This window comes from Syngnathus floridae, chromosome 8, assembly GCF_059516105.1.
Source record: "Syngnathus floridae isolate MCC-2025c chromosome 8, RoL_Sflo_1.0, whole genome shotgun sequence".
NCBI lineage: Eukaryota > Metazoa > Chordata > Actinopteri > Syngnathiformes > Syngnathidae > Syngnathus > Syngnathus floridae.
In genome coordinates, this window is record NC_142420.1 from 7991221 (window position 1) to 8006385 (window position 15165).

The 15165-nt window shown below is 42.0% G+C and overlaps 3 protein-coding genes across 6 annotated transcripts; 2 read left to right on the top strand and 1 right to left on the bottom strand.

Annotated features, from left to right (window-relative positions):
* Positions 1 to 247: 247 nt before the first annotated feature.
* pfkla (phosphofructokinase, liver a) lies at positions 248 to 8125 on the top strand. The gene is made up of 22 exons (XM_088382459.1): positions 248 to 550; positions 1288 to 1361; positions 1484 to 1561; positions 2605 to 2794; positions 2856 to 3021; positions 3341 to 3385; positions 3464 to 3572; positions 3731 to 3826; positions 3910 to 4002; positions 4072 to 4197; positions 4272 to 4336; positions 4498 to 4561; positions 4674 to 4820; positions 4906 to 4976; positions 5041 to 5128; positions 5252 to 5404; positions 5733 to 5897; positions 5972 to 6033; positions 6245 to 6356; positions 6428 to 6527; positions 6778 to 6883; positions 7111 to 8125. Exons 1-22 carry the CDS (start codon positions 466 to 468, stop codon positions 7256 to 7258), a joined length of 2343 nt encoding a protein of 780 aa, XP_088238585.1. The 5' UTR covers positions 248 to 465; the 3' UTR covers positions 7259 to 8125.
* A 76-nt stretch (positions 8126 to 8201) lies between these two features.
* Positions 8202 to 12221, bottom strand: LOC148394338 (uncharacterized). The gene is made up of 14 exons (XM_088382460.1): positions 11905 to 12221; positions 11717 to 11773; positions 11463 to 11589; positions 10964 to 11053; positions 10713 to 10879; positions 10496 to 10538; positions 10311 to 10416; positions 10101 to 10239; positions 9968 to 10035; positions 9384 to 9556; positions 9179 to 9314; positions 9058 to 9087; positions 8943 to 8967; positions 8202 to 8790 (listed from the first exon to the last, which is right to left on the bottom strand). Exons 1-14 carry the CDS (start codon positions 11954 to 11956, stop codon positions 8666 to 8668), a joined length of 1338 nt encoding a protein of 445 aa, XP_088238586.1. The 5' UTR covers positions 11957 to 12221; the 3' UTR covers positions 8202 to 8665.
* Positions 12222 to 12287: 66 nt separating this feature from the next.
* On the top strand, positions 12288 to 14889 carry tmem169b (transmembrane protein 169b). Of its 4 annotated transcripts, none has more exons than XM_088382462.1 (3): positions 12288 to 12452; positions 13004 to 13305; positions 13384 to 14889. In XM_088382462.1, exons 2-3 carry the CDS (start codon positions 13029 to 13031, stop codon positions 14016 to 14018), a joined length of 912 nt encoding a protein of 303 aa, XP_088238588.1. In that variant the 5' UTR covers positions 12288 to 12452; positions 13004 to 13028; the 3' UTR covers positions 14019 to 14889. The 4 variants fall into 4 exon arrangements, with proteins under 4 accessions (XP_088238588.1, XP_088238587.1, XP_088238590.1 ...); XM_088382461.1 differs by having other exon boundaries at positions 12291 to 12452; positions 12943 to 13305; XM_088382464.1 differs by having other exon boundaries at positions 12295 to 12359; positions 12995 to 13305.
* Positions 14890 to 15165: the final 276 nt, after the last annotated feature.

A 15165-nucleotide genomic window follows, 5' to 3' on the forward strand; every position in this document is an offset into this window, starting at 1 on the left:
ATTCAAAGTGTAAAAACACAATATGAATCAGAATATCATTTTTAGACGAGTAGGAGGGCACAGAAATTATCATTGTCTATAAATTTATGATTAGACTTTTGCTCTATTGCTATGCTGAAATACTGTAGTAGTCTCGAGTGGTAAACAATGCCAAGCCGCGCCTACCATCATGTATGCGTGTAGTACGTGCTAAACGCGTTTCCGTCCTTTTCCTGACCAGGGCCTCACTGGCGGGCGGGGGCTTGTGTTTAACCTAGTAGGATAACTCCGTAGCGTGCATCTCCGGGCGGTCCGGGTGAATAAAACAACACCAGTCGCTTTTCAGACGGGTGGAGTCAAAGAGTCCAGCTGCTGGTTGAGATCAGGTAAAACGAACCCGCTCTTGGAACACTCGGTGGGTTATTAAAACGAACGCCTACTCTCCAGGAAGCACCACAATTTCACTGTCAGGAAATATAGCAAAACATGGCATCCATGGATCTGGAAAAGTTGAAGATGACGGGGGCCGGCCGAGCTTTAGCGGTGCTCACTAGCGGCGGGGACGCACAAGGTGACCTCAAACACGCCACAACTGTCTTTTTCAGTTCCATTTATGAGTGGAATACTGCATTGTATGGGGCGGTACAGGAAGCTAGCTTATGCTAACACTAATGTCACGTCAGACTCATACATTTTGAGAGTGAATTGTCACACTGACATTAGTTGGCAAGATCTTTATTTACGTTAAAACTAATGTCAAACAAGTACGTGTGAAAAAAAAACTCACTGTGCATGCCTATCTATGGGGCGTTCAAGACGGTAATAAAAGTGGGAATTGTTGATGTACGCGGAATTTAAACACTTTAAAACGTCAACAAAACGACATCAGCCTCTTGACAAATCTCCGTAATGCATGCTCAGCAATAACCTTTGACCAATATAAAGTTATGAAGTCGTAAAAATGCTCCACCGATTTCCTCACTAGGTCGATGAAGCAACGCCAAGTGTGATGAAGCGCTGCTTTCTTCACTCGTCAATTTGATTATACTATATAACAAAACAGTGTTTCTCATTTTTTATTGAGCCAAAATAATTATGTGACTACACTTTATTACATTCTAAACATTTCATGGCTCACCACCAAACCAATTGGAAGGGGCAAGAATGGTACATATGTTAATCACACTTTCTGCAATGTAGTAAAAGAGTTTTGCAGTATGAGCAATTTAGCATAGGTAGATAAATATAAAGATTTTAAAACTCTCTTCAGAAATTGTAAAAACAGATTTTTCTTTTACCTTGGCTCAGGGATGAACGCTGCTGTACGAGCTGTGACCAGAATGGGCATCTATGTTGGTGCCAAGGTCTATCTGATATATGAGGTATCAAAACAAACACACACAATATGAATATTAAGATCCATATTATATCAGTCTGGCTGTTAGTTTGAACAAATGGCTTCAATGCAGTTTGTGATAATGTGGTGTCACTTGATATCTTGTAGGGTTACCAGGGCCTGGTGGAGGGGGGCGATCACATCAAACTGGCACACTGGCAAAGTGTGACAAACATCATCCAGCTGGTAGGTTGAATTATGTCGTGTGTTGGCTGCGTTGGTACACCAAAGGCGGAGCACACCGATTTTTGTTTACCGATTCTTAAAATGTAAGAATGGATGAAAGTTTTCTTACTTTTCTCTACCGTGTGTCTGCGATGTACTTGAGATGATCAAAATAGCACCCCTATACGTAGTACCATGGCTGACCTGCGAGTGGCAGCATTGTGTCACACCACATCTGGAAAATAAAAAGAAGAAAAAGTATTAATATCTAATAATCATAGATGTTGAGCATTTTCCAACCAGAACAAGGAGTTGAAAATTAACTCTCTCACACCACAGGATAATAAATATTAATAATTTTTCAAACACATCCAAGTGTATACCCCGCTTTCAATTAAAGTGGTTAATAGGGGCACCTCCCCTGCCTGAAATGTGTTCTCTATCTCTTTCTTGTTGGTGGTAGGACTTTTATCATTACATCCATCTTCCCGCCTATCTAGTACAGGATGTGTAATCTGGTAAGGGACCTTGCTTGCTGCATGTTTGTTAGCTGTCCTCACATAGCCAGCCGTGTACTTGCTAAAAGAAAGCAGCAAGTTGCACTGGAGTGATACAAATCCCTGTGTTTGTTTGTTTGGCCGCCACTTGAAAGTCGTGCGAAAACACTTTTTTGTGTTGTTGGAAGAAATGAAATGCTGAAGTCTTCAGATAAATGCTATGGCATGGATGTCATGGCGTCACCCCAAAAGCATTTGCTAATCACTGCACTGGGGGCATATTTGCATGATATTTTGGGATGGCCGTGATATGTTACGACGTTAATCACCGTCACTGCTCTCTGTTTTTTGGAATTCTTGCTTGACAGCTGCACCTCTCTTCATTCACGTGCACTTTTTGTGATCATTTTTAGTTTTTGTCTATTAGAACGAAAACAAATTTGCATCCCGGATAGGGCTGGATGATTCACAGGTGTCAAGAAAAAAAGATGTGGTTCATTATTGGCTGTGTCAATAATGCTGGGGCACCGCAACGTTTAATTTTGTGCCGTAACCGGATCGTTGTAGGGCGGAACTGTGATCGGAAGCGCGCGATGCAAGGTGTTTATGACCCGCGAAGGCAGGCTGGCGGCCGCCTTCAACTTAGTGCAACGTGGCATCACCAACCTGTGCGTGTGCGGCGGCGACGGGAGCCTCACCGGTGCCAACATCTTTCGCAGCGAGTGGAGCGGCCTGCTGGATGACCTCGTCAAAAGCGGTGAGCCCGAGCCCACCGTCGAATGGGAACGAACGATTTTATGACCAAGCGCCACTTTCAGGGAGGATCACGGAAACGCTGGCGAAGCAGCACAGCCATCTCAACATTGTAGGCTTGGTGGGCTCCATAGATAATGACTTCTGTGGAACTGACATGACCATCGGCGCAGATTCCGCTTTGCACCGCATCATTGAGATCATCGATGCGATTATGACGACTGCGCAAAGGTAAAATGCGCTGGAATGAAACACCTTTACTCACGGTACAGATTTGCTGACTTAGTTAAGTTCAGTGATGAATGTCGAAGGTGTTTCATGACACTGATATGAAAAGAAGTTATACAGGAGAATGAGCAATCAGAATTTTTGGGATACTCTGCCAGGAAATGTATTAGAGTGAATTTTACAATGACTAGAAAGAAAACATTACTATCCAAAGTTTTGTTTGTTTTTGCCTGCTATGTTTTTCTTGGCTGAAGTTCAACATCTTTATCATTAAGAAGAAGGTCCTGAAAATCAATGGATGTACTTGTTATTCTCCTGACAGCCACCAACGCACATTTGTCCTGGAGGTCATGGGCCGTCACTGCGGGTGAGCTTGAGCACTTCTGGGTTGTTTTTTTTCCCCCCTTAGCCAAACTCAAATCTCAGGACTTTTTTTTTTCTCCAGCTATCTAGCTCTAGTGTCAGCGTTGGCATCCGGCGCTGATTGGCTTTTTATTCCGGAGTCTCCTCCTAAGGACAACTGGGAAGATCTCATGTGTGACCGTCTTGAAGCGGTGAGAGGTTCAATGTAGGGAAGAGTCATAATAAAAATAAATGAAAATATTGGTAAGAATTTTATTGACCGTGTGGCATCGACTAAGACAAAATTTAGTTTTTGCCTGCAACAAAGAAATCTTAGCACATCACTGATATCATTTGTGTGTATCGTCAGAGTCGTATCAAAGGGTCCAGACTCAACATCATCATTGTTGCAGAAGGTGCAATCGACATGCACGGCAAGCCCATCTCTTCCACTTATCTGAAAGATGTAAGTCTGTGTGTGTTGTGAAGAAGATTCCATGATAGCTTTCGAACATGGAACTATAATTTCGTCGATGTGTCTCTCCGAAGCTGGTGGTGAGGCGGTTGGGCTACGACACCAGAGTCACCGTACTCGGACATGTTCAGCGAGGTGGGACGCCTTCGGCCTTCGACAGAATACTGGTGAGTTGTGACTCAAATAGACACGGTCACTTTCACGGATAGGCGGTAAAATATAATGTATGTCTTCAGAGCAGCAAGTTAGGCGTGGAGGCGGTCGTCGCCCTGATGGAGGCGTCTCCAGACACGCCGGCTTGCGTCATCGGCCTGTCTGGCAATCGTGCCGTCCGTCTTCCTCTCATGGAATGTGTGGAGATGGTGAGGTTGTCCTCTGGTCTTGATGTAACACGCTTACTTTTGCTTTACTCAGCACGCTCTGCCCTCCCTTGCAGACCAAGTTGGTGCAGAAGGCCATGAACGAGAAGAGGTTTGATGAGGCTGTTAAACTGCGTGGCGGGTAAGCACTAAGGTTCCTCTGCATATGATCCGACCATTTCCGATAATTTTTTTGTTGGGTCAAGGGCAAGTTGGAGTCTTTAGTAAATGATGTTGTATTTGAGCATGTTGGAGCCAGTCAACTTAAAATTCATTTACAAGTGAGCTAAAATGCCCTTGCAGGAGTTTTGAGAACAACTTGAACATCTATAAGCTTCTTGCCTACCAAAAGCCTGCCCAAGTGAAGGTTAGTCTCTGACTTCTGTGGAACCTTAATTATTCCTCACTCTGGACTCCTCAATGGATTAATAAAAGCTGCACATGCATCAAAGTGTTAAGTTTGAATTCTTCTCCCATAGACCAACTTCTCCCTGGCCATCCTGAACGTGGGAGCCCCAGCAGCGGGCATGAATGCGGCCGTGAGGTCGGCCGTGAGGTTGGCCATCGCTCACGGACACAAAGTGTACGCCGTGCACAACGGCTTCCAGGGCTTTGCCGACGGCGATGTGAGGCCCTCCGCCTCGACGTCCTTGACCACCGTCCATCTATCTTGGTTAACAAAGAGAACGTGACTTCTCTGTGGCTCTGCAGGTGTGTGAGATGGAGTGGCACGATGTGGCGGGATGGACGGGCCAAGGGGGCTCACTGCTGGGTACCAAAAGGTGAGACACGAATTTTGATGATGAATGACCAAAAAAAATGACACACTTTCCTATGTTTGTTCAGAACCCTTCCGAGCAAACACATGGAGAAGATTGTGGAGAACATCGCCAAGTTTAACATCTCAGCTCTGCTGGTCATCGGAGGGTTTGAGGTATTTTTTATTATTTCCAGACTCAACTACAATTAGTGAAAAGATTTCTGTGGGTTGACACCATAGATTGTATTTTAGGAACAGTTCTGGTCTTTAACAGCAGGCTCCACTGTTTGTCCACAGGCCTACAGAGGCGTGCTGGAGCTCTTTGAGGCCCGAGCCCACTACGACAATCTGTGCATCCCGATGTGTGTGATTCCCGCTACCATCAGCAACAACGTCCCCGGAACGGACTTCAGTTTAGGGGCAGACACCGCCGTAAACTCTGCTATGGCGGTAAAACTGACCACATACTTTGATTAACACGAAGAAACAAATTGAGTTTTTATTTATAGAATTATAGTGATAGTTTTTAAATTGCACCTCTTTGTGAGAATAAATGGCTTCTGTAAACTGGGCAGTACTCTTTAAACATATCTTCAAAAGTGCCTCAAAACAGGAAATTACTGCTGTATACACTATAAAATGTTCTAATCTTTAAATAATCTACTTCTCCTCCTGCCGTGTGATCAAATCACTAAAACTTTTGGATTCTTGCAACACACAAAACCAGCTTTGAGTTATCTCCTCTTGACAGCTCCTATTTGTTAATCTCCCCTTTTAGGGCTGCGACAAGATAAAGCAGTCTGCTTCAGGGACAAAGAGGCGGGTCTTTGTGGTGGAAACAATGGGAGGCTACTGCGGTTACCTAGCGACCACTACCGGCATCGCCGTGGGCGCCGACGCGGCCTACATCTTCGAGGACCCCTTTAACATCCAAGACCTGAAGGTAACAGCTGCCGATTCTTGCTGCAATTTGTTTTTCTTCCACTTTTAACTTGCCATTATGTTGCCTTTTGACAGACTAACGTGGAGCATCTCACAGAGAAAATGAAGAAGGACATCCAGCGGGGGCTCGTATTGAGGTCAGACTTGTTCATCTGGATTCAATGGCGGCTGCCAGGCTGGCTGACTTGTTCATGTTGTACAGTATATCAAAGATTTGGGGTCATTTCATCATTTCTAAACTTTTTTCGTGGGCTATGAGTTGCTTATATTTTCACTCTTAGCTGCACATCTTGGTCATACTGTATCTCCAACTATCATGAAACACTCAACCCTTCTCGTACTTAACAGGAATGAAAAATGCCATGAGCACTACACTACGGATTTCCTCCACAAACTGTATTCCGCCGAGGGGAAAGGTATTTTCGACTGTCGCGTCAACGTGTTGGGACACCTTCAACAGGTACCACCTCCACCCTGTGGTCTTCATTCAAATGAAAAAGAAAAACTGAATAAATATATCTTGTTCACCAGGGAGGGGCACCGTCGCCCTTTGACAGAAATTACGGCACAAAGCTGGGAGTGAGAGCCATCCAGTGGATAAGTGACCAGCTGTCACAAAACTACCGACAAGGTACGAAGATTGAGGGAAAAATTTTAATGACGAGCACCAGATTATGACAAGGTGCTACAGTTACAGGCTATTTTAAAAATAAATCTAAATGAAGACTGTAAATTTGTCTTCTACTGTACTGACCTGGGCCAATTATAAAATAGTATTTCTGCAATTTACTGAGCAGTTGTGAAGGTCTTCATGTTTTCTTCACCAGCATCTTCCCATTGCCAGATCAGATCTTAATAACTGCAGTGTGTGTCCTCCTCAGGTCGCGTGTTCTGCAACTCCGCAGAAACGGCCTGCGTGCTGGGCCTCCTGAGAAAGGTGGTCTCGTTCAGTCCCCTCACGGCACTCAAGGACGCCACCGACTTTGAGTAAGTGCCCGGCGGGAGTTGAGATGCTTCTTGCAGTGTATTTAGAGAATATTCACAAAGCACTTTTTGTGATGTTACAAGTTTTAGTACAAAATGGCAAGAAGGAAAAGGATGTACGTATTTGCTATGACACTCAAACTTGACCTCAGTTGCCAAAATGTTCCCATAAAATAGTATCCAAATTTGACCCGTTAGTCTTTTGACATGACTGTGTGTTTCTTTCACAGGCATCGCATGCCCAAAGTCCAGTGGTGGATCAACCTGCGGCCCATGCTAAAAATGTTGGCCAAGTATCAGACCAGCTTCTGCGAGTACATCCCGGGAGAGATCGAACACGTGACGCGACGCTCTCTCAGCATCGACTCTGTCTTCTAGGTGCTCCCCATCTGCACTCAGCACTTTTTTATTTTATTTTTTTAAAAGGAAAAGAAAAAAAATAATCTGCTCCTCTTTCCGTGACATTTCTACATGCCTGCTGACTAGCAACTGCATTTAAAAGGGTTGAGGACATACTATTTGCTGTTATTTATTGCATAAGGCATTCAATACAAAACAGATTTCATTTCAGTGGAACCACCAAGTTCTTTCAGGGATGCGGATTAAACAATATGTAATCTGTTCTTGGGTGAAAATCTCGTTATAAACCTTTTTAAAAGAAAGACATTCATTCATGAACATAAAAACAAGGCCTTAATTACCATTAAATATCTTCAATCAATCTTTCAAACGTTTTAAATGTTTACACAGTAGAATTTTCTGAAATCTACTAAACAATTTACCGAATAACTTTTGTGGGAACACCACACAATCACAAGAGTGGACTGTGGAACTAACTAAAGAGTGACGTGATTTTAAAAACGGATGTATGGCATTTATGAACTGTAGCAATTTAAGGCATCACAGAGTCATGCAAGTGTAAAAACATCTTTACTGCCTGTAAAAAATCCATCAATTTTCTACGCCTAAAGACAGAATTTGAATGTCCTGGCAGAGGCTCTGGCTCACCAGCCATCCTGGTGAGGACAAGCGCGAGAAAATGGATGGTTAGATGTCCAAGTTTCACAATGTTCTTTATTCCAAAGTGCAGGCAAAGCTTTACCTTGTCAAGAGTGGAGTTACGTTATATTACTACTGATTCAATCATGAAACCAAAAGATAATAGATAGTCCTATGCATGTTGTTGCTTTGTCTTTTCGTACACTCAAATGTTCTGGACTTGAATAAATACACTATAAGAGTGAACGACGACTATTTGTGAGTAATTGCGTTAATAACGCGTATGCTCAGCTGAAGGGGAGCAAAAGCATCACTGCAGACAATTTATTAATTAATTTATTTATGAGAATGAATATGAAATGTTACAATAAAAGTTACTACTTCATTACAAAAAGTAGTAAAGTAGTTGTAGAATTATTCCAAACCATTCATGTGAATAAACTAGAAAAAAGTCATTTAAAAAAAAAATTGTAATGTAACAGAAAAAAATGTTAAACTATGAGAATAAGAGTAGTTATGAGACTGTTATTATATTTTAAATAGGATTACAAAACTAAAGTTTGGAGACGCTTTAAAAAACAAAATCAAACCATAACAGTCGTAAATCTGAAATGTAATATTATGAGACTCAAGTAATCAATTAGCAGAGAAATGTTTTCAAGGCTTTAAAACGTGCAAACAAAAGCCAGACCATAGAACACAAATTTGGCCATTTAAGATAAACATTCTTGGAACACGTTTCTCAACTTTGTACCGAGAAGCCAATGCAAAACGTGGTGCCTTCTCTCAGAAGTTAAATGAAAAGGGAAAGTCGCTACTGCTGTTTTCCTTGTTATCCGCTGAGCTCTCGGAGGGGAAGGTGAACTGGAAGTCGTCGCTTTGTTCCGGCTGGTTGAACAGGAAATCCAGGCCTGCAGGATTGCATGTGTTAACATGTACAGTTGGGGGGGGGAGTTGATGAATTTTTCGGTTTGCTCACTTATAGAGAAGTGAACTCAAACCAATTCAGCAGGAGATCAAATCAAAAAGCAGATTAAGTGTGTTTGAGGTATGAGATGCTTACCGTCTGATTTAGTCTTCTGGTTTTTCTGAAAGCAGAGTGCAGAGTTTGGTGTTTTTCTTTGACGGGGGGGGGGGTTGAATTCAGGATAATAAGACAAACTCATTAGGAGACATACCTCGGAGCTGCTGAATACGAACGATAGAGCCTGCAAAAAAATGAGGTGCTAAGTATTTGGTTCGGCATCAGTCACCGACCATTTGTTTGTTGCGGCCACGGGGTACTTTCTCTGTAGTTACCTCATCATGGGAGGAGACCCCATCGAAGCCGAAACCGGAGTAGCCTAGGGTGCTGGGAGCAGAGCTGAGCGAGAACATGAAGGCTGGAGATTTGCTACCAGATGATCCTGCAACTGGGGAGCGTATTGGGCTAAAGCTGGAATGAACACACACACTCATGATTTTAGCTTGAGGTTTTTACAAAGATTTGACATGTAAAACTGACTTAAAGTTGAATGTTGGCGTTCCAGGCGCAGTGAAGAACTGAGCTTGTGTTTGTTGACAGTGCTGTGGCAAAGGGGCACCATGTTCCTGTGGTGCCTGCTCCTCTTCCTGTGCTGGGCCTCCCTCCTCCATTTGTGCCTGTGCTGCCTCCTCTTCCTCGGGCACAACTGACAGCTTTGTCAACAACAACACAGTTATTTATCGAATATTCCCCAAAAGCGATTATAATCATCAATAATTTTTAAAATTATTTCTGGATAATATATGGTTATTTTTTTTCATTTAGATAAAACAGTTAAGTATTGCAATCATTTATTACTATTACTAGTTTATACCCTTAGTGATTATTTTAAAATTATTTTCATTTTTTCATTCTATTTTGAGACAATTACAATAAGCACTTATTTGAAAATTAGCTCTTTTTTTAATTTAGTACAATATTTAATGTGATTAGTAATGAATGTCTAAAAAAAATACAAATACTTCCTTTTGCTGAGATATGGTCAAAAAAAGCATTGGGCAAACAATGCTGGCCCAAGATTTATGCACGGTACGTCACTTGCACAAGGATTCTGTTCTTATTACTTGGCGTAATGCTTTGACCTCCTGGTCGTCCTCTTCCTCTCTGGGCATCTTATCTGGTCCCTGATGAGCTAAAGAGATCAAGCAGGTTGGACTGTGGATGCAAACCGGGAGCATTTGAAAGCCGTGTGCTTACCTTTTGCCCTCACATGTTGCTCATTGCCTCTAGTTTCATCAGCACCACTGGAAGACGATTCCCAAGCCTGGCTTTGTGCGTCCATTTCCTCAGTGTTCTCAGAGTTTTCTGGACCGGTCAGATGTCTCTGTTTGTCGTACTTAGAAATGGGCCATCGCAAGACAGTCGTTACATGAGGATAGCTTCACATGCAACGTGCCGCATTCTCACCTTGGTCTCACTGACACTCTCAGCGGTGATGACAACCATGGAATCCTTCACAGGTGAACCTTCCATTTCCATGTCTGCTTCTGTGGTGGGCTGGAGGTGAGGGTCACTAGAGAGGGGGGGGGGTTAGGGTTATATCCACTTTAACTAACTATTCTATTTTCTGTGTAAGTACACAGTGAAAATACCTATCTGGTCCTTTCTCGGAGAAGGAACGAGGAACACCAGAATCTGCAAAATCAATCATTTAGATGTTTGAATACACCTGCAGTGCTTCAAATTTGAAAAAAAAAAACATACTATTACATGCAAAAGTTGTCATTTTGATAGATTAAAGTCATATTCTTAAACATTCACATTATAACAGTCGTTATACTCATTCAGCTCATTTAGCACAGTAATTACCATTGACATAGGCTCCGCCCCCTTCTTTGGGTTTGACTGGCACGTCGTCTTGAGAGACCACAATTGGACTCTTCGTGTCATCTTTTGCCTGAAACCTTTGTCTAAATGATTCCTGATGATCCTGAAACTGCTTCCTGCATTTTGTAATCTTTTCTTTGAAGACTGCCCTTGATTGATCAGAAATGAAAAGGGGAAAATATACAAAATAAACTCCAAATATAATGTGCTAAACCAACAATTGGCGGACCCACTTTTCATTGACATAACTGGTTTTTGCGCTCTCCAATTCCGCTCTCACAGTTCGCTCATACTGTTGGACCAAGCACTGAGTCACATTCAGGCTAGGAGGGGAAAAAAAACAGATACATATTATATATATATATATATATATATATCTCAGAAATCATTAAAAACTAATTAGGGCTAGGCAATACGGCCATAAAATAAATATATTTTGTGAAAAAAAATCCCATCTACAATTTTAATCTCATTTCCCATTGAAACTTTTTTGTGGCTAATCAAAGTAACCTGTACAACCACATTATCTGTTGGCTGACAAATTAACTCAACTTAATGGATAAAATCGATTAATCAGTGACAAGGGTGTGAATGGTGAGCACATCCACCTCACAGCAAAGAAATCTTGGGTTAAACCTCCTGCGTAAAGTTTAATGACCGTATAAGCGCTACAGAAAATGAATGGCTTGATGGCTTAATTAATTGCCTAGCCCTAATAAAATTTGTTCATACCCTTTTTTAATTGTCTTGTTGTGTTTCAAAGTGTTGTGTTTCACATCAGCATCCTCTTCCAGTTTCTTAATATGTGTGCGAGTTGTTTCAATATAATCCCTCCTTTCTGCAATGTTTGCTTTAAGAACTGTGGGCACACAATGTGGGCACACAAGACAAACATAATGAAACAGGATAAGAAATCAAATGGGCGCCTTTTGGTTGATTTCAAAATGGCTGAGTTACAATTTTGAAAAATTAACATGAATCATGACCTTCAACCTCTCGATCAAGGACATTCTTCTCCTGAGAAAGCTCACGAACTTCATTGGCTGTACAAAAAAAAAAAAAACAGACAGTCGTGTATGGCCTTTTAAATTAGTATAGCATTAGAAATCTGATATTACAGTACATTATTTTTTATTGTATATATTTTTTTCCAGAATACAATAAAATAACTTACCAATTCGGCAGAGCAGGCTATCAATGGCACTGGACGTTCTTTGATAAGCCATTATAATTACAATTCAGAAGCTTTAGCTTTGCATTAGCTAATTAGCCTAACTTCTAGCTTCAATTTATATACATCATTTTGTGGCACCAAGGCTTAGCTAGAATATTTACAAAACATTAACAAACCAACTGGACATTAAATACCCGAATTCATTTAACATCTCTCTGCCATAAATATGTTATTGTATTTGATATTGTTATAATTCAACACCTTTTCCAGTTTAAGGATTTGTCGTTGTCACAACGAAGGCGGGGTTATGATGCGATCCAGAAAACCTTTTACGTAACGCATCTGTAAAGCCGGCCACTAGGGCAATTCACGAAATAACTTTACGTAAAGCGTCTCTTTGGCATAGCGCTGTTCTAGAGTGGGAGTCATTTTTGCGTAACCCATCTGTACGGATGGTATGTGTCGCTGCCGCAAAGTGCAACACAAATATCTTGTTTTATCTTTTAAAATATTACAATTTTAATCAATACTGATGCCTCTCCGTTAAGGTAAGGTCGGTTGTACTTTGTATGAAAGGGACGCGTCGTTTGCCGGTTGTCGGAAGACAAAAGAGCGGACATGGGTGGGATTTAAATGGGAGGAGAATGGTTAACATTGTCTCTTTACTTCCCTCATTTCAGTTTAAAATGTTCCCAGGAACAGCGTAGCTCAACAAAAACGTGTCTCTAGCGGAACTACTCTTCTTGCGTTATGATACATAAACTTGCTTATGCACAAACATTTCCATCAAATCGATCAGACGTTGTTTGATTCTGTATACGCTCATATATGTTTGATAATGTATATTCATGCTATACACTACATACTGTGCACAGTATTTGCATTTCGCGTGTTTTTTAAGCTAACAGTAGCACAAACATGAATGCACACAGAATGTAGGTCAGCATCATTATGCACGTGATTCATTTTGGGACTTGAACTAGAAAAACGATGTTATTATTTTTTTTTAATGCCACTCCCTGTTTGTCATCCATCCAGTCACTTCCTCCCCTAGACACAATGAGTGGACAATAGTTTTCATTCAGAATAGTCTTCACAGGGTCGACGATAGGCCAGCTGATAGGATGGCCCATGTGGAGGAGTCCCAGACCGAAGGAGAGGGCAGTCCCCAAATCCACTCCCTCAGGTCCGAATCGTCTGCAAACCATGTCGACGACAACGACTCAGGACCTTCCTTGAGGAGGAAGAGGAGGAGAAAGCGCGAGCAGCGTCCTGAGTCCATCATCGTCTATCGTTCCGATGTGGAGCAAGGGTCCACCGGTGACCAAGGAGGGGAAGAAGAGGGAGCGGAGAGGAGCGTGGAGGAGGGAGCCAAGTTCCTCTGTACACCCACAAATGAAGGTGACTTAGTATCCTGTTGGCACTTGGTGTAAAATGTTTGACAACTCCTGATGTAGTTGAATTCTTCCGTGCCTACAGACGGAGGCTGGAGCCTACCACCAGACAGCCGCTATGTAACGCTAACGGGCACCATCACGCGAGGCAAAAAGAAAGGCCAGGTGGTAGACATCCACGTAACCATGACGGAGAAAGAACTCCGCGAGTTGGCCAAGTCTAGGGAACGGCTCGACGCAGAGTGCGAGGCCGGGGAGGACTCCAAGCGGGCCTGCCGTCTGGGTGTGTGTCGGGGGCCTCACGTTGTCCTGTGGAGCATCTCTTGCGCCCCTGTGGTCTTCCTTCTTTCCTTCATCACGTCCTTCTACTACGGCACCCTGACCTGGTACAACGTCTTCCTGGTGTACAACGAGGAGCGAACGTTCTGGCACAAGATCACCATCTGCCCCTTCCTCATCATCTTCTACCCCGTGCTCATCATGCCCGTGGCGCTCTCCCTGGCGCTATACTCCGCCGTGGTTCAGGTGTCCTGGGCCTTCAGCAGGTGGTGGCATGCCGTGAGAGACCTGGAGAAGGGTTTCTGCGGCTGGGCCTGTGGCAAAATGGGTCTGGAGGACTGCTCCCCTTACAGCATCATAGAGCTGCTGGACTCCGATACCGTATCCAGCACCCTGCAGAGCAAAGCCCCGAGAGAACTCGCCCAGACATCATCGGTGTGAAACCTATTCACGTACTGGATTGCTGATACACGTAAACAAATGCAATGCAGAAGACAGCTCACTACCTTTGATAACTTGATGAACAGCAAAAACTAGATTTGTTGCACTTGTCTAGAACACTCGTCCTCATTATTGTGGTTGTTTTGGATCTATGACGATGTCCGATAGTTAATTCCTTTGCCCAAGCGTCATCCCACTGCAAAATTTTGCACCCTACTACTTCTGAGTGTTTACAATGTCATAATGCCTGCTGAGAAGAAAAGGATTTAAACAAAGCTGGAGGTCTCTGACTCACATGTTTGTGTGTGTGAAAGTTTTTGACACTTTTCTCAAGATTACCATTACTCTATTTCCTTTTTCCATTCTCCAGCACTGTTACACGAGTTTTTCCCTCTCCCGACTAAATGGAAAGATTTTGTATTAAGAATCACTCTTACCCATTTGGAAGTGTTTTGTATTTAAATTCAACTCAATTCACATCAGTCTGTTAGTTTTTCTTGTTGCATGACATTTCATCTCAGTGTTATTTTTAAACATTCATTATGCAGGCTGTTTTCTTGAACTGTCTCATACAGGGAAAAACTGTATTACATTTTCAATACTGTCTTTTTGTTGAATATTTGTTTAATTTATTGTAATTCATATATTTAACAGTTCATATGAAAATGTCACAAATAGTTCTTTTATACTGAGGTTTTTGAAGATTTGAATATTACAAATGTGATAAATATCAAAATGATTACAAGTAACGTATTGTTTTTTCTGATGGTCGGGTTGGAACATTACATGTTGTATGAAGTATAACTTAAGGATGTAAAAACACAAATAAAAAGATAAACTTGTTGCATGACAACACGATGAATACGACGAATTTGTGTCTTGTTTTATTGTTTTATTCATCCTTCGTTCGTTTTTGCCCATCATTTTTTAAGCCGCCAGGCAATTGCAGGGCAAATTGTCCTCACTACGTAAAATACGTAGCAGTATTTGCGTAGTATTTCTGAAACATAAATACAATGTATTGTATATAATACAATATAATAATATATGAATAAATATAATTGAACAATATAATAAAAGCAATGTTTAATGGTATTCAATTTGGGAAAATGACAAAACAAGCTGCTTTCAAAATCGTTGGAAGGTG